The sequence below is a fragment of the Centroberyx affinis genome, unplaced genomic scaffold (genome assembly GCF_046629955.1).
Source record: "Centroberyx affinis isolate AG114_WGS23_722 - 3 ecotype Tasmania unplaced genomic scaffold, CSIRO-AGI_Caff_v1 ptg003599l_1, whole genome shotgun sequence".
NCBI classification, from domain to species: domain Eukaryota; kingdom Metazoa; phylum Chordata; class Actinopteri; order Beryciformes; family Berycidae; genus Centroberyx; species Centroberyx affinis.
In genome coordinates, this window is record NW_027281519.1 from 112,358 (window position 1) to 138,086 (window position 25,729).

The 25,729-nt window shown below is 42.7% G+C and overlaps 1 protein-coding gene across 1 annotated transcript in view; it reads right to left on the minus strand.

Moving 5' to 3' along the window:
• Window positions 1-25,729, minus strand: part of ltbp3 (latent transforming growth factor beta binding protein 3) — a 39,136-nt gene that overhangs the window by 9,915 nt on the left and 3,492 nt on the right. Inside the window, exons 2-20 of the mRNA XM_071540276.1 lie at window positions 14,749-15,027; window positions 13,983-14,146; window positions 13,776-13,881; window positions 11,726-11,812; window positions 11,343-11,459; window positions 10,796-10,951; window positions 8,109-8,243; window positions 7,953-7,966; window positions 7,792-7,861; window positions 7,321-7,398; window positions 6,237-6,365; window positions 4,910-5,041; window positions 4,693-4,821; window positions 4,414-4,533; window positions 3,588-3,710; window positions 3,295-3,417; window positions 2,254-2,373; window positions 1,386-1,514; window positions 826-996 (exon numbers count right to left, since the gene is read on the minus strand). Coding sequence (XP_071396377.1) covers window positions 826-996; window positions 1,386-1,514; window positions 2,254-2,373; window positions 3,295-3,417; window positions 3,588-3,710; window positions 4,414-4,533; window positions 4,693-4,821; window positions 4,910-5,041; window positions 6,237-6,365; window positions 7,321-7,398; window positions 7,792-7,861; window positions 7,953-7,966; window positions 8,109-8,243; window positions 10,796-10,951; window positions 11,343-11,459; window positions 11,726-11,812; window positions 13,776-13,881; window positions 13,983-14,146; window positions 14,749-15,027 — 2,382 coding nt within the window. The remainder of the gene's footprint in view (window positions 1-825; window positions 997-1,385; window positions 1,515-2,253; window positions 2,374-3,294; window positions 3,418-3,587; window positions 3,711-4,413; window positions 4,534-4,692; window positions 4,822-4,909; window positions 5,042-6,236; window positions 6,366-7,320; window positions 7,399-7,791; window positions 7,862-7,952; window positions 7,967-8,108; window positions 8,244-10,795; window positions 10,952-11,342; window positions 11,460-11,725; window positions 11,813-13,775; window positions 13,882-13,982; window positions 14,147-14,748; window positions 15,028-25,729) is intronic.

The window sequence follows — 25,729 nt, forward strand, 5'->3', positions numbered from 1 at the left end:
ACAAAATAGAGACCAATCAAACTGCGAGTCAAACACATTTGAGTAGATATCATGCACACGATATAGAATATGACGTAATGTAAAACAATTGTTCACAAAAAAAAAAGAATATGACGTAATGTATGCCATTTGGTGGACGCTTTTATCCAAATGCAACCCCCACCCTCACAGTGTTTGTACTGTACCATGCTTAACTCAGTGAGCTAGAGCAACGGTTCCCAAAATGGGGTGCAGGGCCTTCTACAGGTCCTTGCAAGGGTCCTAGAGGGTCCTCAGCAAATGATAGTTTAATTTCGCTATTACTGTTACTTCATCCTCTACAACTTAGTGTAATAAAAGAATGTAGAAGAAATCATGTCTTGCTAAAATCTGCTATTGTGTGTCTTGTGCTTTGTTCTGCTTCCTTTTGTCTGTCCTATATCATTCTGTTCTACGATTGATTGTTCAGTTAGATCTAGTTAGGCTCATTCTCTCTACAGTAATTTGAGACATGCTTGTGATAAAGGGCTATATAAATAAACAAACTTGAACTTGAACTTGAACTTGAAGAATGACACTTATCTCACTCTCTCCACTGTCATCTCCCCAATTATAATATGAGCAGTTGTTTACTTCTTTTCCAAATCAGCTCTAACAAGAAAAATCTTCTGAATAGGGGATGTGGGGCAGAATCTTATAAAATCTGTGGTTTGATGTAAATCAGTGTTGGGGGTCCTTGAAATGAAAACGTTTAGGAAGCCATGAGCTCACATGCACTCAACACATGCACTGTATGAAGAGTGTTTGAATGTGCATGTACAGTATGTGCGTGTGTTGTCAATGTACCAGAGTGGTAGACAGGGCAGGGGTAGATCTCACAGTGGTCGCCCCATCCCACCCCGATAGAGCAGCAGCACTCCTGCTTGGTGACGTTGGTGGCCAGGACGCTGTCGCAGAACACAGTGTCATCGAGGTTCAGGTAGCACTCCTTCTTATCGTCCATCTGCATTTCAACTACTGGAAGAGGGAGAGGAGGGAGAACGGGTCAGCGTGACTGTGGTGAAGGTTGAGAATGAGAGTTAGGAAACATTAGAGTCCAAAATCCGATGACTTGACAGGACTGCAAGAGGGTTCGCCAAGCTGGCCTGAATTTCTCATTCCATTGTTCCAGTTTGGATCGGGCTCAGGTTCAAAAGTATTACAGAAAAATACAGGTATTAGTAATTTATCATGGCAAATTATTATAATTTTTAGGCTTTCAGGCCCTCAGGTTTGGTTTGGGTTTGGACTGAAATGTTTTGGTTTTGGGTCAGGCAGGGATCAAACTTTCAGGCCCCAGTAAAGCCGTGGGATGAATATGGTTCAAGGGGTCTAGAGTAAAGCAGCAGATATCAGAGCAGGCTTACCCTCACAGCTGTGTTTGTCCTCTGAGAGGACAAAGCCGTGGTTGCACACACACACATATGAGCCCGGTTTGTTCTCACAACTTCCATAGGGCTGGCAGAGACTTCTGTCTGCTGCACACTCATCTACGTCTGGAGAGGAGACAGTGAAATGACACAGGCTGCTTTGAGTGTTTCTAACATAAGCTGTGTTTCTATACAACTGTCATGCAGAAAAACTAAATGTGAAGTAAGTGTGTTTCCATCAGCTGACATAAATAGGCTTCCTGAATGTCAAAAAACATCTTTTAAAAAATGATTTGTACTGGGCAAGTTATTGGTCTTTCAGCTAAATTTGGCTATATTTCATGTTTTTATCCAATAAAAATACAATATATATGTATTCTAATACACCAACTAATGTCATAAAATCAAGACAGGCACCATATACATCATATACATAGGACTGACAGCAGGTTTGTCGTTTCAGAATGTCCAAAGCCACTTTTAAACTGTTATGCAATCAAACTGAACCATTCATCAGACTGATCTTGCTGAGCCTGTGTCATTATTTCTTTGACAAATGCATTTCCATCTCTATTTCTCATATAATGTTTTTGGGGGGATTTTTTTATAAAGAAAAACACTTTCTGTTTCAAGCAAATGTAAAAACCTTTTTGTGGTACTGGATTGCTGTTTCTATTCAACTTCTCTAATTCAATACATCACATTGCTCAAAAAATACTTAAATGGAAACCCAGATGTAGACTCCATTTCAATCAAGCATGCACATTATGCACGTTAGAGGTTGCTAGCGTGAAAGCGACTGACAGCATCCTTTTTTCCACTAAAGGTCTGATCACAAAGGTTTCAGGAGCAGGTGGAGACTGACCTTGGCATTTCCTGCCTCCCACCAGCGTGTAGCCCTTCTGGCACTCGCAGCGGTACGAGCCCATACTGTTGATGCAGCGGCCGCTCTGACAGTTAGCCGGCCTCTCACACTCGTTGACGTCTGAAAGGAGGAACAAGAAATCTTGACAAGTAAATAATGGTTCCCAGGGATGATAGAGTGTGTGGCTAAGCAGGGAGGTGCACACCATTATAGCCTGACATTTATGAATCCTGAACTGGAAAAGACCAAACTAGACTAGGTCACAGTTTATTTGGATAGTCCAGTCCTGATACTCAACTTACTAGCAAGTGAATACAATGTATCACTAAAAGGTCTACTGAGTTTCAGGTGATACAACAGTGTGAAAAATAGTCTATAGATATTTAATGTCTGGATTAGGGTTAATCTTAGGGTTGCGTTAGGGTTTGGGTTATAAAGCCTGTAGAGATGCAGCAAATATGCAAGTGCCCCTTTGTTAAACATCTACTTTTTCTCACCTGATAGTTAAGTATCAACTTTGGACTATCATATAATAGTGTTACCCTGTACCCAACAGGCTTGGCTCGAGAATAATTATCAATCAATTGGTCAGGCTTGGATTTGAAAAACATTGTTGAAACATTATCAGGAATTTCAGGCTTTAGCCAGGTTTTGAGCTTGCAAAAAGGAATCTACCCCTTGGCTCAGTAAAGCGGTGGCAATAATGTTTTGGGATTTGATCAGACCGGGTTTAAATTTTCAGGCCTTTTTCTTATTGTTATTGTTGTCTTTATTGTGTAATATTGTTGTATTGTAATTGATGCTATGATGAGATACAGTCTGTGGTACTGATGTGATGTATATATAATTATGTTTTAATTATTTTGTCGAAGCCACAGATGAAAATAATCTTTTAGTGTGAGGATACCGTGAAGCAAACAACAAAACTGCTATTAAAATTACAAAAAAAATCCCAAGAACATACCAACATGCTGTGCATCTCAGTGTATCACACCCACATAATTACAATATATGGTGTCTGTAATGAGAAATAAGTCATGCCTTCACAGTGGCTGCCCTCCTGTGTGCGCTGGTATCCTGGGTAGCACTGGCACTGGAAGGAGCCTTCTGTATTAACACAGCGCCCATTGGCACACAGCCTGTCATCCTCGCACTCGTCAATGTCTGTTTGGGAGAAGGAATAACAAGCAGGCTGTAAATATCTGCAAAACCTCCACCTCCTTTTAGAATTCCCCATTATAGCTTCAGCATTGCATGGCTCTACTGTGTAATAAGCAACTCAATCCCATCTAATCCCACGCAAAGGTGAACGACACGTTGTCTGTGTTACTGACCGCTGCAGCCTTTGCTGTCTGCAGATGGGAGGAAGCCTTCATCGCACAGGCAGCGGTAAGTGCCAGGGAGGTTTTCACAGCGGCCGTTAGGACACACGCCGTGCTTCTGACATTCATTGATATCTGGTGGAACAGGGATAGAGAGCAAGCGTCAGATGGAGTTAAAATACAGTGACGTAATGATACACAAGTAGCACCGGACAGCTGGTTTTTATTTGGATTCTTGCATCATGAAAGAAATATTCTCCAAATCCCCTTTATTGAATTATGTCCCTAAATTATACGTTCATCGCACGCTAACTAATCCGACTGACTTCTTTTCTTTTTATTATTTTAATTTTCAGCAAGTAAAGTTCACGCTTTATGGAATTGTTTTGAATGGTAAATAAGGCCAGATTGTCTTCAGAGTGTATTTGCAGTCTTGCATTGTGAGTAACTTTTCAGCAGGGTGGGCCCCCGCTGCTGAGTGAATGCAGGGTAAACTGCTGCCCACTATGATTGATGTCGTCCATTTTCCACCATAGATTCGCTGCTGAATTCTTCGCATATTACCCTTCAGATGACACATGGGAATGGCATGGTTACAACATGCTCTTAAAGGGTAATTCCCGTTATTTTCAGCCTGGGCCTTAATTTTCCTGCTTTTTGCCTGTTTTTTTGCCAACAGCATTGCTTTGTTTTCAGGAGCAGATTATCTTAGAAGAGTTTGCGCAACAGTAATGCTCACTAGCTGGTAGTGCCTCATAGAAACACACTGACAGAAATAAAGTTAAAGAGTTAAACCACCATGGCGATGCATTTTGCTGTATGACAGAGCGGCTCTCACCGTAGCAGGTGCCGCCTCGCGCCTCATGACCATGTAAGCAAGGAACACACTCATAGGAGCCTGGCGTGTTCTCACATTGCTCATTGGGACAAGTGTTGGGGTTCAAACACTCATTAATATCTGAAATAAGAGAGTGCATGTTTTACATACCTGGATTGGTGCAAGAACTCACAAACACACGCATATATTTGAGCAGAAATATAAGGACACACACACTTTGAATGATGCTTGAGTGCAAACACTTTCACTAATATCCAAAATGAGAAATGCCCTGCATACCTTCACAGGTTGGCTGACGGTGTGACTTGCTCCTGAAGCCTTTGTGACATTCACATTTATAGGAACCGGGCAGGTTCACACACTGACCGCCCACACCGCAGATGTCTTGTTTAGAGCACTCGTTCACATCTGTAAAGCAGAAACATTACAGCAAATGCCAGATCTGATAACTTAGAGAAGAAATGTTTCAACACGGCAACCCCTCGGCCGAACTCACCTACACATTTAAGTCTCCCATGATGCACCATGTGTTTGTAGCCTTGGCGACAGCGGCATTGGTAGGCTCCTAAAGTGTTGATGCAAATGCCTCTGCCGTGGCCACACGGCTCTGAGTCACATTCATCATCATCTAGTTGGCAGGAGTAAGGACAGGGAAAGCTACATTAACTGCACATTATAATTTCAATGTGACTACATATTAAATATTAAAGACAGTTAGAGAGGGTCACAGACCTCAGAGGACACAGTACTGTGATTCCAGGAAGTGTTTTTCCCTGTTTTCACCACCCACTGCAACATCACTCCTTTAGCAATAATTGCCTGTGTCATATACTAGATCAGCTGTCCCCAACTTAGTACCAGGGTGAAGGCCCATTCACGTCTATGATATCTATAAAGATAACTATAAAGGCCCATTCACATCTAGAACGATAACTATAACGATAAAAACATTTAAATCATTCTATGTCAATAGAATGAGTAGCTGTATTCCCACTACAGCGATATCTATAAAAAACATCCAAAATTATACTAGATGTTTGGTTCGATCTCAGAGTGATTTTTTTGGATGCAGAGACAACAATAAAACATTTTGAACCAATCAAATTAAAGTTGTAAGAAAGAAGGGGACGGGAGAATTCGGTAGCTCACTGCAGTGATGCTTCATCTGTTGAGAAACTGAGGATAGATGTTGTTGTTGTGTGAAAGCTTGAGCAACAATGTATCATTATAGTTTATAGTTATCTTTGTGGTTATCATTCCAGATGTGAATAGACCTTTACAGTCAAGGCAAGACCAGGACTGGGTCTAGTTGTGAGTGTGCAAATCTTCTAAAATTGCTATATGATACACTAAGATGACATATATCTATTTTCAATTCAGAGTATATACTCACTGTAGCCTATGTAATGTTGCTAACTTAAATTAGCCACCTAGAAGAGGCATTGGTGGGAGAGAGATTACAAAGAAAGAGAAAGTGCATAAAGTCAAGAACTTTGAAAAACCTAAGACCAAGACTAATTCAGTGTGAAGTTAGGTGAAGTTTTTAGTGGATGTCCTGCTAGCTCTAAGTAACAGGAGATTTTATGCCAGCTGATCTTAACAATATTAATGAAGCAAGTTCCCTTTCTATCCATCCTCCAACTGTTTGGGTGAAACAGTTTGCTACCAAATGAATAATAAAAATAATTTCCTGGAAGCACAGTGAGTTGTGTTTGCCAGGGGATGAGCATATCAGCCTGGAGTATTTCTGGTCACTCTCACTCTCTCTCTCTCCCATGCCCACACTTCCTCTGATCATCATTTGCGGCGTTTTCTTCTCTTACCGACACAGATGTTCCTCTGGGGGTGCAGACGGTAGCCGGGGTGACAGTGGCAGGTGTAGCCGCTCGGGCTGTTTTCACACTCTCCATGGCCACAAATGTTCCTGCTTAGCCTGCATTCATCTGTCTCTGCTTCAAGGAGGGAGCACAGAGCATTCTCACTGTTTATCTTTTCTCATCTCGTGTTCACCTGTAAACTTACATAAAGCGCCTGCTGTTCGCTGTTTCAGCTGCCGCAGTTTGTTGGTTCTGGGCATATCTGAAGTGTTTTCTGAAATATCCAGGGGACTATTTTACACACTAGTAGAGACATGACTGTCACAATGACAGATAACTCATATAGGTGAGAAATTAAGTATCCAAAGTGTGTTTTAGATGCATTTTGGAGACACAGGGATTTACTTCAGTTTCAAATCAAAATTTCTGCCAAAGCAATGGATAGAAATAAAGCTGCTGGGGGTAGATAGAAAATCAATGGTAGCTAATGGAGGTTGATGGTAAAAAAAAACAACCTTGATAACATGAGTGCCATACTTGAATGCCTCTGTGCCTGTGCTTCTTTAAGGCAGAGTGAAGCACTTTCTAATGCTCAGACAAGTTCAACATCTCAGAGGAACATGCACAGCATGGACCGCTTTTTTGAGAGCGGACCAATCACAATGACAATGTGTTGGGGTTTCACAGTACGCAGGCAGTTGGCAGTTTACAACAACAATGAAAATGGAGAAAGTAGTAGCAGAGAAGTTCGTAGGAGTTGTTGGCAAATTCTCTGAAACACTTCATACTCATAAAGCATTGCAACATTGGCTGTGTTGTGGGGGTTTGTGTTTGAGAGTTGGACACAAGTACTGTTTGCTGATAGTAGCAGCTACTACAGGTCACATACAATTTTAATGGAATTCTTTTGTATTTGTGGAAACAAAGTCACCCGCTTTTCATTATCAGCATAAAATGCAGTTGAGGCAGCGTTTTTTCTACAAAAAAAACCTAATAGTGTGACCATAGCCTTACAGTACTGACTCTGTAGGGTAATGGAGAATATATCTAGTGGTGGTGCTAGTTATCTTGAGTGTGCAGTGGAACTCACGCGAGACTTGCGTCTGTGTTTCAAAGCGCTCGTAGTCTGGGTTCTTCTTGACGATGGGCTGAGGGGTCGACTTAGTAACTGTGGATCCAAAAGAAGAGAAATGTAGTGGGCAAAACTTTAGTCCTGCTATTTTTCTTCTCCAAACACAAGGAGAACATTTCTACATTGGTCTGTCAGGCATTGTTGTGTATTGGGACTGATGGGTGCTACTAGCCTCAGCTAACAGACTGTGTTGTTGTGTGGCCTGCAGTAGCAATTTGGATAACATGTGCTAACATTAGCTATTGTGCTAACATGAATTTATGGTTAACTGAAGCACCAATAAAGAAAATTCCCCCATATTGTGACTGGTTAAGAAAGATAACGTGTCGAGGTATCTCTTACATGTTCACTCGTGTTTCGACATGCTCTATCGTTGGAGTTATAGAGTATGGAGTAGAGTATGGTTGTTGTGTTTAGCTGTGAATTTACCAGGCACTCGAGGACTGCTGGTGCTGATGGGAGCCTGCTGCACGGCGGTGCTCGTCTCTGGTGGCCTCTCCTGGTCGAAAGACATGATCAGATCTTACAAGAGCTAAAAATAACCACAAGCTGTTATTATTACTGTATTAGCCACAGAAATAATGTCTTACCGGCGGCTTGATTTCTGTAAGGAGAAGGGATAGAGGAGAGGTATTAAAACTATGAATTTGAATGTTCCTTAGGCAGGACTGGCAAAGTAATATTAGTAATGTTTGGTGCCTTAGAGAAATCCTGAGTGGTGTAGCCTACTGTATTTGAGGACTCACCCTCCTGTTGCGTCTTGTCAGGCTTGCGGATGCCCTTCTCTGGGAAGCTGTAAATATGGGGACCGAAGGCCACAGTCTCTCTTCTATTCTGGAGGAAGTAGCCTTTCCCAGCAGGGCAAATCTTACTGAAGGCCACTGAACACCACAAGGGACAGGCAGATAAAGAGAGAAAGAGGGGATGCTTACAAACTATGGATTCTATTGCTGTTTAAAGACACATTTCACTTAGGTAGAATCTCACATTTTGCAAAATAAACATCGCACAAAAAGTTCGGAACTTTGTGTTTGGTAGATTATTTCTCTGTTGTAACAATGCTTCTTGGCAATACATTTTATACCGTTGGAAAGCCTGTTTATTTCCCTTTTAAATGGTGCCTCATTTGTAAGGAACATGCATTTGTGGGATGAGCAGCACAGCTGAGTATGTGGGTTGCGCTCATGTAAAATTTACTAAATCTCCTCTGCCAATGCCAAACAGCTTATTCTGCTGTTGCTATTGACTCTTGTTTGAGCTTCCGGTACCCCCAGGTGCTGACAATCAGGTACCTGATTGGCACCTGCACTGGAACCTGAACATGTGGAGGAACGTTATGTTCAGCGATGAGTCCAGATTCTGCCTACGGAAGTTGGATCGTAGGGTCAAAGTGTGGAGAAGACGGGGAGAACGCTATGCTGATTGCTGCACCGATAGAGTAACACCTTTTGGTGGAGGCAGTGTGATGGTGTGGGGCGGCATCTCCATCACTGGAAAAACGAGGCTTGTCATCATTGGAGGCAATCTCAATGCAGAGAGATATCGAGATGAGATTCCGCAACCGGTGGCGATCCCATATCTCCACAGTCTGGGACCGAACTCCATCCTCCAAGATGACAACACTCGCCCCCACAGAGTGGGGTTTATCAGAGACTACCTCCAGAATTTGGGAGTAGAGAGAATGGAATGGCCTGCCAACAGTCCTGACCTCAACCCAATTGAACACTTATGGGATCAGCTTGGGCGTGCTGTTCGTGCTAGAGTGACCAACACAACCACGTTGGCTGACTTGCGACAAATCCTGGTTGAGGAGTGGAATGCCATCCCACAGCAGTGTGTGACCAGGCTGGTGACCAGCATGAGGAGGAGGTGCCAGGCTGTTGTGGCTGTGTATGGTTCTTCCACACGTTACTGAGGCTCCTGACTGTTTGTTATATGAATAAATTGTAAAATTGCCAATATGTCTTGTTTCTTCCTTGTTACTGATAGACTTCAATCATCCAATCCACCAAACAACACCAAACAAGAGTCAGCAATAGCAGAATAAGCTGTTTGGCATTGGCAGAGAAGATTTGGTAAATTTTACATGAGCGCAACCCACATACTCAGCTGTGCTGCTCATCCCACAAATGCATGTTCCTTACAAATGAGGCACCATTTAAAAGGGAAATAAACAGGCTTTCCAACGGTATAAAATGTATTGCCAAGAAGCATTGTTACAACAGAGAAATAATCTACCAAACACAAAGTTCTGAACTTTTTGTGCGATGTTTACATACAGTAGCAGGCCCAATAATCAACAATTCCAACTTTTTCCCCCCAAACTTGTGCTTTTGATATTTGCAAGCACTAAAAATTGCTTCTTGTAATCTAACGCATAGTTTGTATATATCCATACAGAATGTATAAACTTAAATCTTCTACGAAAGTGATACTGTAGTACAGCAATCCACCCACCTCATATATTTTATTAAATTTCATGACAGTAGATGATATAGAGAAACATAGAGATATATAGTGTGTAGCATGAGCTGTAATTGTAACCCCTGTAACCCGTCTAACTTGTATTTCCCACACAGTACACTGGGATGTAGCGATTAGCCATATTCACTATTAATCACACTTGACAGATACTGCAATGTAAGCATTTTAGTGGCTTATATTATCATTAGCTTTTATTAAAAAGGAAAAAAAGGAAAAAAAAATTAAGACCATAAAACTATAATATTATCTGAGACTGTTATTGTACTGTCTAACAATCTCACACCTTTACATCCACAGTTTCTATTAAGACAGATGAGGAGTATGAGCAACTCTCCTCATGAGGAGCAAGAGGCACTTGAGCTGCCTAATGTCCCGCCGTAATCACCATGATATATTAAACATAATGAGTATGCTAATGAAGTTATTCATTAAGCTAATTACTGCATTCATTTGCAAATAGTTCTATATCAACATACTTGTTTTCACATGAGTGGTATTAATATGAACTCCATATATTAAAGCATTAAGGAGCTAGTTTCAAGAAAATCAGTTTTCCTCATTAATATGCAAATGTATGTACACAGGTGCTCCAAAATCTAATCAGATAATCTCCTCTATAGGGGGAACCTGTGTAAGTCTGAAGTTTCTATGTATTTTTCTTGAATTATTGTGTTCATAAGAATGTATCTACACACAGACAGACACACAGACATGTATATGATGTATTACGGTATATAATGTATGTGTATGACAGTATGTAAAGCCCTCTGAGACATGCTTGTGATAAAGGGCTATATAAATAAACATGACTAGACTAGACAGCATAATGTCCCACATGCCATGACATACTGTAAAAGAGGCCTGTAATTGGGACTGCAGATTATCTGACATCACAGAAATCCTCAAAGCATTTCCCCGGCCGCCCCGGCACTCGTCTCCTTCCACTCACCTGTGCCCACCTGAGGACATCGCTCACAGCTGCTGCCCCAGGCCGAGCCCACCGTGCAGCAGCACATCTCCTGGGTGAGCGGGGTGGGCAGGGCGTGCTCACAGCGCCCCACCTCCGACACCATCAGGAAACACTGAGCCTGTTCAGCTGGAGACTCTGACACACAGACATAAGGATTTCATCTGAATCATCTGTCCATATCTCCACAAAAACAGATGATTGTATCTTCAAAAAACACAACTATTTTCAGTCAAAGGTTTTAAGATAGCTTTAATTCTAACCCATAATGTGGTTTACTGTGATGCCAGCAATTATATTGTAAGAGCAACAGTTAATTTTCTCAAATGTTGAATATCCCACTTTGGAATGAAACCCTTCAAGTTGCTCGAATGATGACAGGGTGCAACTGGGCACAGAATGCTAATAGGGAAAACAGGAGAATCCCACATAAAGATCTGCTTTCTCTTGGTTTAGCGCTGAGGCAGGCTGATCTGAAGCGAGCAGCAGAGCAGAGCGGGCAGAAGACCCAGAGAGGCCTCTTACTCACCGACACATCTGTTCCTGTCAAGCACCAAACCAGCCTTACAGGAACACATGAAGCTGCCCAGTGTGTTCAGGCAGTCTCCGTTCTGACACACGCCCTGCATGGAGCACTCATTGATGTCTTCCAGGTGAGGGGGCCGGGGGGGAAAAAGGGCAGTAGAGGGAGATATTATTATTTTGACATAAGAGATGACAGCAATTAAGGAATATAGGAACTTTGTAACACAGAAAACTATAAGTAGCAAACTTTAAGTAGCAAATTAATAACTGGAGATGATTTTCTTTAGTTATCTTGAAGTCATTTTCATGCTACAGCTGCCACATGTCACAAACTGTGTTCTGATGGGTGATTTGTCTGTGCTATCAGCTACATCGTGCCCGTGTTACCTTGACAGTGAGTGCTGTTGAATCTTTTATAGCCCTGTGGGCAGGTGGAGCCGTAGTCCTCCACTATAGTCTGCTTGACTGATGCATCTGAGGGAGAAGGAGACACGGCTGAGTAAGGAAGGGAAGGTGAGAGGAGCGAGGGAGGAGGGGTGGAGGTGGAGGACAGGCAGAATGATGTGAATCGCCCTTGGAAATAAACTACTTAAAAAAGTAAAAATAGCAGAAAATCTATCATGACACATTGACAGAGGAAGGATAGCTGCATAGGTGGAGCGGGTATAATGAATATACTGTAGGGCTGACAGTGGCTTCAAGGTTTTACAGTTTTACTTATTTAAAGCACCGCAATTGGGTCAGGTGATGGATTACCATTTTTGATCATGGTAATCAGGTTCAGGTCTCTTTTCTCTTTCAGAAGAAGAAGAAGAAGGAGAAGAAGAAGCTTGAACACCTAATATAACAACGGATTTCAGCCCTTTCAAGGCTTGAAACTCTAAATAGCTGCAAATCCTCTGCTCCAGCCTGTATGGGAATGTTAAAGATTTAACACTGTCAGGGTCAAGAACTTTATGGGGACATTTAACGATTATCTTTTATCACTCACAGTATGTTTCATCCACCTGTTCACATGGTGACATTTATGATGATGTATACGCAGGCACCTTGTGATTCTGTGTAGGTACAGTAAATGGATGGAAGGCACTAAAACTGAGTTAGGGGTTCAATTCCTACTGGGGCCACCCTTGCTAAAAAATATAGGCCTCTGCTGTAAGGTGCTTTGGAAAGCATCCATCAAACAGCACTTGGTATGCTGAGGTTAATCTGTGTGTTTACATTACTGTGAATGGTGAAACACTGAAATGACTAAACTTCCTCAAAGGTTTATTAGACAATACTGGAAAAAATCTAATATTTCTCAAAAAAATCAAAATACCAAACATTTCAAATTATGCTTCAGGAGGCAAATCGGTAGAGGAAGGCAGACGGGCCAAGTCTGTTATGGGTGGAAGTTTCATATCTCTAGCGAGTAAAATCTCCCATGAAATTGAACAAACAAGTTTGGAAAAACAAACAAAAACATACAGCAAAAACAGGGTTACAGGGTAACAAACCAATAAACCAAAAGAAAAACAAAGAAAGAAATCACAAACAAGGAAAAAAAAGGCGAGTCTCTACTTTCCATATGGGAGTAGAAACATGTAAGAATGTTTTAGTGGAGATTTTTGAAAGCAGAATGAAGAGAAGGGCAAGCTCCAGGTTTACATTTGCCTGTTTCATTATAAAGAGTATCTTAAATATAGATATGACTGTAGCAAAATCGACAAGCTTTCCAGACAATACTCCAGCTGTCCCCGTCTAAAGAATAACCAGACCTATCAGGTTTTGTCAAAGGCCGCATTGTCTGAGTCAGAACCGAGAGACGGAATAATAGCGGAGTGGAAAAAAGTGAGTAGCCAGGATTTTCTTGAAATTCAATCTTCAGCAATGTGATGACAGTCCTCTACTGGGCAGGCCCATAGGAACATGCTTAAGTAGAGGGTTATTTTCCACATTCTCTCTTTCTGTCTCACTGTCTGCGCGTAATTCCCATCATTTCTTCCGCTTTCTCCTTCCCAACCTTTCACACACTCCCCACTCCTCCCCACCCCTAACTTTCATCTGCACATTCACACACACTTTTATAGATGTATAAATTGATTGTTCTAATGCAGGGCCATAATTTCACGAGGTGGAAGGTATAAATTGCTGGGAATGCTTGACATTTTTGGCTCCACAAACAATGATTTAGTTCCTGGCACAGACGCTAGATGTAGATCAGATAAACATCTGCCAAACATTAGTTTGAAAAAAAAACAACATGTTGCACCTTCTCATCTGACGAGACACATCAGATAAGAGTCAGTAAATAGTATGTGACATCTAGGAGGCCGGAAAAGAAAAAAAAGATGCTGAAAAAATCAAGTAAAAGAGATATATCATCATGCGGAACAGATACACAAAGGCTTCAGTAAATAAGCAGACATCTTAACAAATATGTATTGTAACTCACTTGGCAGTTTGGGGCATTGATAGCATTTGTTTTGTCCCCACGAATTCCCCACACTTCCACAGCAATCCTCCTGGTTGGTCAGGACTGGAAGCGGGGTGCTGTTGCACTACAGCAGCGAGACAGACAGAAGGACATGTGATCGGCGGAAATGACAAAATTAACTTTCGGAGGTAATCCGCGGTAATCATCAAATCAATCAAAACTCACAGCTTGTTTGGGCGTGGTCTCCTGGAAGCAGCGGCCCTTCGGCTTGTGCCTCTGCGGGGGCAGGCGGGTCACGGCCTTGTGGGGGGGCTTGGCGTCCGACGGGTCGAGAGGGTGAATGACTACAGAGGTGTCCGGGGTGTGGTGGACGCGTACATTAATCTGCACTGGAACCAGAGAGAGAGTGGAGGGAGAGAAAAGGTAGACAACGGAGGAATAAAAAACGTCACAATATATATTTTCGCTGTCGTTCAAAAACCAGCTGAAGGAGGCTGAAGTTCGACAGGTGCGCTTGTCATTTTATGAATTGCTGTTGTCATTGGAATAGAGAGTCATTCTTATCTGTTAAAGTAATTTTAATGTAATGCAATGGTTTTAATCCATTTATTGTTTGTAATCCATTTATTGTCTTAATCAATCTATTATATGTAAAGCATTTTGTTTGCATTAGGCGTGAGTGTGTTATGTGTAGTGTGGTATACCATGTATATGATGTGGTGTATAATGTAGTATATGACGTATTATATGATGTGTAGAATGTATATGGTGTTGTAAACAATGTATATGACCTAGCATAGGATGTATATGATGTGTAGTATGTATGTATGCATGTATATGTATGATGTAGTGTGGTATATGATGGTATGTAAACCCCTTTGAGACTTGACTGTGATAAAGTGCTATATAAATAAACAAGACAAGACTAGACTAGACATTCTATGTATGAATGGTGCTGTATAAATAAACTTCTCATTGTTATGATAGATACCTTCTGATGAGTGGTGCCCTCCTTGTGTCAAGGGCAGGGTGAAAATGGAGTGTGTTTGTGCCAGCTGGGTGCGCCCGATGGCCGTTTGCTCCCCTTGGTTGTGGCTGTCTGGCTTCAGCGATACGGGGTAGACGGGCTGCTTGTTGCCGCGTGCCGCCTGAGCTTGCTGCATCTGCTGGAGTGGAAACTGGCACAGCCGGCCGGTGAAACCGGGCGGGCACAGGCAATGCGTCCTCGAGCTGCACACTCCTCCATTCATACACGTCAGCGGACACACGACTGCAGAGACAGGGGAGGAGAGGCGTCGTTACCAAAGCTCGACAGATCACAGAGGTAAATATCCCACAGCATGACGTGTGTATGAATCACATCAGACGAGAGGGAGAGGAGTGACTTACAAACGTGGCCGACAGCATGTAATACTCAAGATTAAGGATGGGACTTTATATCGAAATTCAATATATCGCAATACAAACATGTGACAATACGTATCGTGGGGCAGAAAAATGAATCGCGCTATTAGCTCCATTTTATTCTGCTGTAGTAGTCACAAATGAGACGGCTCGCGCATCACAATTTCACAACCTCTCCGTACAAATTATATTATCTGCACTTTGTAATGACATTTTTAAAAATGTTGTTTACATTCTGGCAAGCCAATGCCCTCGCTAGAAAGATTTGTGGCTCAGAAATAAACATAATTCTGCACAGTCACACTTAGTTTGTTGTCACTGAACTTGTATTTATTATATTGTATTGTAGTTGTATATCGAATTCTGAACCCCGTATCGCATATCGAATCCTATAATGAGACAAGCATATTGTCCCATCCCTACTCAAGATATAGAACGAAAAAACTGAATGTTAGATGCAAATGTCAGATCTGTCAGGATACTTTCTATCAGCCTTCATTCATAAGTCTCCTCAGGGTGGAACTGCTGATTTTGGATCAGTTTCCTTCAGAGTCAGACTGAGGTTTATATGATCATGTGAACTGCCCGCTGGTTTTCGTTTAGCGCTACCATACTTCAAAACTTCATAAATATGGCTCAACAGAACAGCTCTTGGCATGAGCGGAGGCAAGTAAAAAATTCACTTTGAATTGTACCATGGTAAAATCACATGAGCTTGATGGACTACCAGGCCCCTCCAGCCAATCAGCAGCAGCGGGCGGCGAGGCTGTCTGTGCAGGAAAGCAGGTAAAGGCAGTGATCTGTTTGACAGCTTTTTTACTAACATATGGGAAAGATCTTGAGGTCTATGGGACGACTGCTGGCAAGAAAGAGGTTTGTGGCATAAACAGTATTTGTGACAGATTTATAAGGCTTCCCATTGTGTTTATTTCAAGTCCAGTTGTTCTTTCATTCACACAATAGAACAATCAAAGGAAAGAGAGAGCTGAGTTGTGGGGAAAACTGCAAGCACATAATATATCCAGAGAGAGAGCGGAGAAAGTGGTGAAACAAATGAACCAAATACTATTAGTAGTACTACTACAACAACAACTACTACTACTGCTACTACAACTACTACTACAACTACAAATTCTATTATTACTGCTGCTGCTACAAATAATACATTAAAACTGCACTAGGCAAGATGTTTCTGTAAAAATACACCCGTCTTACCAGCCTAAATCACAGAGACCCTGTAGATTCACTGTATTTGCCCAAATGAAATGATTGCGTTGGGTTTGTAGACTTCTCTGTCCACAGGAAGCGACAAATCAAAACTTAAGAGCGAAACACAAATAGTCTCCTATACAGCAGCGAGTTTAGGAGAGAAAACAGGACTCACTAACATTAGATCTTTTACCCGTCTTGTCCCTGTGGGATCATTTGCTATAAAGGAATCACAGATGTTACATTACATCAGGGTATTAAACATCAAATTTTTAAACCAGTTGCCTCTCGTTTCCATTTGGAGCTGCCAATGTGTGAAGTCAGCTAGTGAAGCTTTAACAAAGCTTGAGCGCTTTTTTTTTTTTTTTTACAAATCTATCAAAGAGAAGAGAAGAGAGGAGAGGATAAAGGAGAGGAGAAAGAAGAGAAAGGAGAGGAGAACGGAGAGGCCTCTTTGTGTTGCTGAGCCAAGTGTGCACACATGGAAGTAATTAGGTGTGGACTGCCAGGGAGTCTGGGCCGCGGCGTAATTAGGGGACTAGATCACTTTAAACGCAGCAGGGACATCCTCAGCCAGTGAAAGTCGGGCAGAAAAGTTCAAGGACCTCGATGAAACGACGCGAGGTTGTGGGGTAAAAATGTTCGAATCCATAGCAAGATGGATTGTTCTGACGAGGCCTTCCACTACCTCACCATAACAACACGTGACAGTGGTCTTTAACCATAGGATTCGGAGCAGGCAGCAACATGCAGAGTCAGCCTGGAAGGCTCAGACACGGCAGGGAACACGAGGAGAGCAAGTCCAGACTGTAAACGACAGACTACCCAGCCTTGTCAGACTTCTCCTGGCATATAAAGTGCACTCGAGTTACTGCGGGTTCAGAGTTTGTCTCAGCACTAGATGGAGAATAAAAGGAAACTGGGAAAGATGTGGGATTTGAAAAATTAGGATTGCAGACACAGAAAGAGAGGAAAAGAAAGCAAAAGAGGAACAGAGGCGTAACCTCTTTCCAAATGTGATTATACAACCCAAGTCTACACAGAGGCTGGAGAGACAACGTAGGAAAAGTTTGGACAGAGGAGAGGCCGGCATGGCAGGAGGAGGCGTCTCAGTGAGATCAGGTCAATGCCAGACTATAGAAACACAGGCACACACACACCCCCACACACACACACATACTCACACACACCTTGGCATAAAGCTACCCCAGCTTTTGGGTAATATTTATGGGTGGGAGTGGGAGTGGGGCTCCTGAGAATGAGTCCGTTTGATGTTGTGAAAGCAGCCCAGCATGAGGCCAAGCAACACAGAATACACAGCACAACACACAGCACACCTCTCTCTATAGTCTTCACATTATTATTCCTTTCTCCAGTAACCACCATAAAAAGGGAGAAATAGAATTCATGGTTAGACCCAAAGTTTATGCGGGACCTGCCTATGGACAAAAATTATATTATTAAAATGATCTTTTTAAATTGCTTTTGAGTTGCTCTTTGAAACATAGCTGCTGATGTCAGTTAAGTGATTTAAACATTTAGGGTTACATTCACAGTCAAACAAAAATGGAATACGCAAAATTAAAAACAAGTGGAGTAGGAATAATCCCAGGAGTAAATAAAGGTCACATACGCTGACCAGTAATCAAATGCAGCACAGAACAAGATGATTTTTGTCCAGAACATACACAACTGTAGAAAATCCTGAAACTCTAAGTACTGTCTGTACTAACTGTACTACATTTTGTTACAAACAGTGCTTGAGAAATTTCAATATGGTGCACGATAATGTCAAATGGTGGTGCATGGCTGGTGTCACACAGGTGATGGGACTCTGTGATTGGTCAGTTTTACCATTACTCACACAACACACAGTATTAACCATTTAGTGTTTTTTTCTTGTGTCTACTAGTAGTAAGTAGGAAATATACAAACGAGCTGCTGGTGATGGCATGTGTGTAGCTCACTGAATTATTTTTTAAATATCTCATATCTTCCCGATTTGATCAATAAAATGACATTTTTATAATCCAGAAATGAATCATTTAATTCATACTTGACGGCCACAAAGGGCAAGATGTAACCTCGCTGTGATGAAAGTTATTGATCGGAGTCTATCGGATGTCTATCACGTCAAGGTAAACACATCCTCCTTCAGGTGAGGAGGAGGGTTTCCAGTTCCTCTCATCACAGCTTCACACAAGACCGCACTAAATCTTCCTGACAGCAGCTCGTCTGCCTGACAGCCAGAGGTCGTCTGAGTCTGTTGTAACTGCTTGACTGTGTGTTACTATCCACATGGTATCAGCCTTTGAAACTGCACTTTTAATTCACGCCTGTATTATAATGATTATTCGACTCTAGTTGAATTAGTCGTCTCATGTCTGATCAATTTATATGTTATCATACTGTAACTCCTCTCCTTCACATCTGCCTCCTCTATCTAAACCCAGGCCATATTGGCAAGACGTACCGTAGGTGCAAACGATGCATGGGCTAATGCATTCTGCAGAGCTTGTACATGTATGGGTGTGTTCGTCTGTGTGCGTGTGTGTGTGTGCTTTCTGCTAGTGCTATTAACTGGGGAGTGTACCGTCTCCTGGAGAACCACTGTGGTTAGGTGACTGTTCCACATTACATACTGCAACAGAGCACAAAGGTTTAGGGCTGAGATCATAACGAGGATTTTCTTCTCTTTTCGAGTGGATTTTCCCTTTTTAAAGCACCGCCTCGGAGTTCATTAGCAGAGCGTACGATCTGCAATCGCTCATTCAGTTGGCTTGGCATCGCCAGTTGAAGCTCATTCAGAGAGGCAGTCACTCTCCATTTCGCCACACCTTTGTCTTTACAGATCTAAGACATTTCTGAGACTAGAGCTGGTGTGTTATTAAAAATCAAACACACCTAAGTGTTATTTGGTGGTATGAATGAATGTGAGGCATGAGCGGAGTTGGCTGCTCAGAGGAAGAAGGGGGGGGTGGGATCTGTGAATGTGGAGCTGTTATCATGATCCTTTTTTCCACATGGCCTGGTTGAAGAAACAGTTCCTGGAAAAAGTTAAGACCAATCCAGGATCCCATACAAAGGCTAATGATCTTGCATTTATGGTATTTAGACCTATACAAACTGGAGCTACATAACTATTTGATACAATAATTTGATTAAATGCATTTTCCAATTTGAACAGAGACAAAACTACACTACCATAAACCATAAAGCCGCCTTTTTATAAAAATATGGTTTGAATTAAGCTATGACAACATTCAATTTTTACTTTCTTCTTTACTGCCATGGCTTTTGAACCTAATTTAATATTGAAAATTGGCTCGCAGGTACGTTCCAAGACAGTCAGGAAGCGTATAATTTTCCCATGCAGCATTCAGCTGCAACCAAAGGAGAGAATTGAGCGGTGAGTGAAGAGTGAGAAAGGGAAAAAAAAAAAGAAAAATCTTTGTCTCAGAGCTCTTCTCGTCAGAGTGTTTCATGTGACAGAGGAGTGAGAGCTCCCTCCTCATAATGTCATGATTTACTCAGAGACAGTGTGAGGAGAAAGACAGGTCTCTCCACAGCACGAAATGGAAGGGGGGGTTGAAATATCATTTGAAATATCATATATCAGGGAAAGCGAGAGACAAAAGGAAAAAGGGAGCTACAAGAGAGAGACAGAGAAACGGGAAAACTATGTAAAATCCAGAGAATAATAAAAAATAATGTGATGTTTCAGCTGGGCTGTTGTGTCTCCCAGATGTTTTTTTTTTTACTTTAAACAAAACCCATAGGCCTACATTCCTTAACTGGTGAATGAACTGGCAACTGGAAGAGAAAACACAGACACATGCGTGACGAACAGAATATACTGGAAAAAAAAAACGTGTATTGACCATACATACACACTGAGACACACATTTTCATATTCATACCAAATTATGTGTGAATCATTGCTTGTGGGAAAATCCTACTCGTCTGTACATTTTGTGCAAGATGAATAGAAAAACGTCTGTGCCTGTGCATCTACGGAAGAAAGAAAGAAAGTAAGAAGGAAAGAAAGGAAGCAAGAAAGAAAGAAAGATAGAAAGAAAGAAAGAAAGAAAGAAAGAAAGAAAGACAGAAGAAGAGGGGGAGGGTGTTTGCCCTCTGCGTGCCCTGTGACCACCCACCCACTCACTCCTGTCTGTCTGGAGATGACGCACCGTCAGCCCCCTCCCCTCCCCTCCCCTCCCCTCCCACCACAGCATCCCTTTCAGCCACAGCCGCACCCTCCCAGCTCACATATTCCCAGCACAAAAACAACAAATTATAGCTCTTAAAACTGCAGTTCAAACGCTCACCAGCTCGCTGAGCTCAAAGCTACAGCAGACATCGTTTCTGGAGTGAATGTGACAGCTCTTGTGTCTTGGAAGACTGTCCTGAAATACTGCAGAGGGCTAGAAAAAAATACAGATCAGGCTTATACAATGGCTTGATCTGACTCTTTTTTGGATATATAGTTATATTGTGGCAAAATGACACATGGCAATTTGTGTTGACTGAGAGTGATGATGATGCCCAGTGAGTCACTTCTACTATGATTCAATCTCAGTAATAATTCACAGCTCATCCTGAATCAACTATTTAAAAATGTATTCCATTACACTTACCATCGCAAAATTCAGGATGAGACAATGAACACCTGCCACAATTTAAACGGCCTTCTGAGTTTCTCACTTTCACTTTAAAAGTATTCCCATAAGTTATCCTCTAATTTGTGTCTGTAATCACAATACATTATGGTTTTTAAGCAACGTAACGCCATACGGTTCGATATTTTTTCTATTCAGAGTACGTAAGAGCGGTTCAAGTATTCCGTCCCTGCCCAACCCCGTTCACCACCAGAGCTGAAGGGACAAAGGGAAAAACAACACTGGATCGCAAAAAGGGTAAACAGTGCTGCCGTTGGAGCCACTGTTTAAAAAGAGAATGGTGACAGCAGTGGAACGTCTATCATCTCGTGACGCGCTTCCCTTTACGATCAGTTGCAAAGCAGGAAACCGCATCCCCAAATACGCCTACGTTCTCCTGGCACTGGCACACCGCATACCACACGGAGAGAGACAGCGACGTATGAAGTGGGTCAGACTCCTGCACCCGAGCCAGTCATTGGGAGTAAATGACATAATCACTGCCTTTTGAAAACACAAACCTGAGTATCCATTCCTCACCCTGCAGCCCCCGGGCCTCTGGGCTCCATCAGCCCCCAGGAACACTTGGCAAGGGAGCTGAGCGGCCCTGGCCCCGGCTATCCAAACAACGGTGTCTCCCCACGCCGGAGTCGACCGCAGTCACAAAGCATTCATCAGCCTGTTACAGTCGGTCAAAGACAACCGTTCGTTACCTCCTTGGATCGGGGCGGCGATGAGCAAACTGAATCAGCCCTCATCAGGAAGAATCAGGCCTGATCTGAGCACAAAGGTTCACAATTATCCAAATCCCCGCAATCAAACTCCACATTGGCCGATGTGATTTTCACATGTCATGAAAGTATGTGGTGAGTGGTTTCCATAGCTCTTGGGTGGGATCCAGAGTTACCCTGTCACTCCCCTACTGGCAGCGATGTTTGTGGAAAGAGAGTCAGAGAGTCAGACAGGATCTTGGCATGGCTGTGAATGATGTCATATAATGAGGGTCTAAATGCCTCTGCTATAGGGACTGTGCAGCGGGCAGGTAGAGGAGTGCTGACACTGCTGCGCTGAGGTTATGTCAGATACCTGCTGCGGGACGCCCAGCGCTCAGCAGCGGAGCGAGTGGCAGTAGAACGGCAGTAAAGGCCCGGCTGGCTGGCTTTCTGGTTGGTGGGTTCAGGCCGTGGCAGCGGCCCTGGCAGAGGCCGTGTTACTCTGTTTACCCTGGCTAATCGCTGCAGCTACAGGGTCCTGTGTGGAGCGGCTGCAGTCTGTAGCGCTCACATTCCTCTGCGCTGCTTTAAATAACCGCTCCGTTTCTCCCCCCTTGCTAAGCAAATGGGAGGAGAGTGTTAAAGATGGCAGAGAAGGCTGTTTGTTTGAGCTGGATTCAGCACACTGCTCTTGATTCCCTCCACCCGTATACACACACACACACACACACACACACACATACTCACACACACATGCACACACAGTGTTCCCTTGTGACTTTCCAAACAAGACCTCTAATTGGTGCTTTGTTTTGGTAACTTCATTTACCCGGATACTTTTTTCAACCTGCACAGCACTATTGACTTTATTGCAGGCAGTGATGACATGGAGGAGTCTGATTCCATGGGAAACTCCTGCTAAAGTAACTAAATAAACGTGGATATGTGCATCTGGGTGCCGACTGTTCTGGTGCTGTATCAACCCTAACAGATGTCAACACATACAAGGAAGTGACTGTGAATTTAATGAGATTGACAGACCCCAAATAACCCCATGTATTATTTTCCCTCCATACCGAGGAGCATAAATAGACAGAGAGGCGGCCCGAATACACATCCATAAATATTCAAGCACAGCCTTCAGAGGAAGTTGATGATATGGCTGCAAACACACACGATGAATGCAAATTTCACCAAAGATGAGGCAACAAGAAGCTTTCACAATCAATCAGCTACAAATAAATGCGCATGACTCTCTCTCTCTCGCGCGCGCTCGTGTGTGTGCCTGTTTGTGTTTGGGAGGGTGTGAGAGGGTGGGAGCCATGCCCAGCTTCACCTCTGGGTGCAGTCCAACCTGTGGCAAAATCCGGAGTGCTGCAGGTTTTTGGTTGCCCATGTTAGACCACCCTTTCCAAAAGTTTGGCATAAGGGGAGGAAGAGTGTGTGGGGAAGAGCAGAGGGCTTTGAAAGGTAAAATAAACTAACTTCCTAAATAAGGGGAAAAGCAACTCTGGCTCTGTCTATTTGACTGACTTCTCCTCATTTTCAGTCTCCCATGGACCTCTGACCCATGCCAAGGGGAAACCAAAACAAACCACAATTATACGCAGGGTTACTACTGTCACATTACTCCCTAAATACAGAACCACATGGGATATCCTGAAATAGCTGTACCCACTTCTCATGATACCCATCTTAGGTGGAGACGTGGGCAGAGCGGGACGCGATAAGACCGTTCCCTGTACGACTCGAGGCACTCGGTTATAGTTATGCCAGTAAAAGCCAAGAGCGGAGAGAGCAGCCCGGACTCCTGGAGCCCTAATGAGAAGGGATGCTGCTGAGATGGAGGAGAGAGACGCGGCTCAGAGAGCTGTCTGGGAGCGGAGCAGCTGCTGTCAGTACGGCTGATAGATGGGATGCCTCTGCGCTAGCAACGCCAAAATAAGCCAAGCCGGGCAAATGCCAAACGCAGCGAACCGGAGAGACCGGGAGCAGTTCGCACTAGGATTTCTGTTTGCCGCACAAAGTGTCTGCTTGGGTTTCAGTTTGTTGGACAAACTGAATTCCAGTCAAAACAATCGATGCGTGTGTGCATAATATGTTAAATTATTACGTAACCACTAGATTTCAAAATGAGCTTTTTGTCAGCAGCTGAAAATAAAAGTACCCAAAAGATGATAACATATGACTTTAAAAAATTTGGAGAATAGATGCACACACACACACTCACACACACACACACATACACACACACACAGTCCCCAAGGGGCAGAGAAGGCTCTTCATTCACCTCATAACACACAGGTCTGCCTTGTCCTCTTTCTCTCCACTTCCCTCCTTCCTACATCTTACAGCTCACTTTGAAGTGTCCAGGATAAAAAATAATTTGGCTGGTCTGTAATTTCTCAACCAAAATTACAGAGATAATTACAAATACAGTCGTCCATCTGAGACGCATTGTTTCCCTTCCCAACTGGTAAATAGGCTCAAGAGAGAAATCAGTGTGCGAAGACTTATTCTAGGCTCTTATGATATTCTGATTTAAAATCCAACTAATAACCTTTGTCACATGGCATTTCCTCTTTCCTCTCTCTTTCTGTATGCCGTACTGTCTAATAAAAGAAGAGAGAGAGAGAGGGAAATTAAACTGCAGAGACCAGAATGACGTGCACTCTTTCTTTCATTCCTACTGTGCAGCAAGTAACTCACATAAGGGCGACCCACGCTGGTCCCTATAGCTATCAGACAGCTGGAGGAATGCTGTGCTTTCCTCCACCCCGCCGAGTCCGATGACGAGTTACAGTGCCCTTCACTGATATACGCCGCGGAATCCAAGAATAGGGCATATGGGCTATAAACATCTAGTTTTTTTTCCTGCCTGCCAACATGGCTGGGAGCCTTTCAACTTTCCACGCATTCATCATTTGTAGGAAGTGCATAGGTAAAATACAGATGTATCAGTGACATGTAGACTCCCATTCCACATCCCTGGAAACATATGACCAGAGATTTGGTGTATTTGGCATATTTTACACTGGTTGTAATGTGGTTCATGTCGTGTAGGTAAAGTGCATCCTTCCTAAAAAGCTTCTTATCCTGATAAACATATTAGCATGACAGAGAATACTAGAGCTCAGGTAAGATATGTAATGTAATGATCACATAGAAGAACATTTATGGACTGGTATGATGCATTATGTACTGTACATTAAATAGACTAGTACTAAGTCTAACAGCTGTTTACCTAGCTATAACAGATCTTCTATAATCTCTGTCAAGACTGTCTGAGTATGGATACGAATCCAACGTTACAAACAGCTAGAAGCCTCTCTCTAATAGCAACTTAGTACAAAAGAGCGAGTGATTTGTCCTCATGTGCAGCAGGTAATCCAGACCAGGATCACACACACTCCTCTACAGTAGCTGCTGCCATGGGTCTCACCTCACATCATCCAGTCTGGCAAGAGCTGATAAGGTTGAAAAAAATCATCTCCACTTCTTTGAGATGATGTATGCAGAAAACCAACAACAAAAGTTAACGCTATGATTGTTTACCTTCACCACTTGATTGAAATTTAAATGACTTAAGCTTATGTTTATGTACAATGTTTGCTTGGTGCCCTGATGAAGACGGCTCACCCGGCGAAACGTCGGTGAATAAATATTCTCTGCATCGGAGTTATGAGTGTGCGGCTACTTTTTTCAGTTCAGTGTTTGCTTATAAACATAAGCTTATGCATGTAAACAAATGAAGAAACCAGAAGTCACTCGGAGAGTGCAAACCACCGCCAACGCTGAGCTGAATTCAGCAACTTGCTGTAACACCCAAAGGCATGATTCCTGTGACTTAAATTTGAAGTGAAATTGATTTCTTGACCCTGCAAACAGACCCTAAGGATTTGGAATCAAGTCTCTATACCCATTAGGGTTAGGGTTAGGGTCTCTATTCATAGTTATGTTTCATAGTTATGGCTATAAAATGATAATA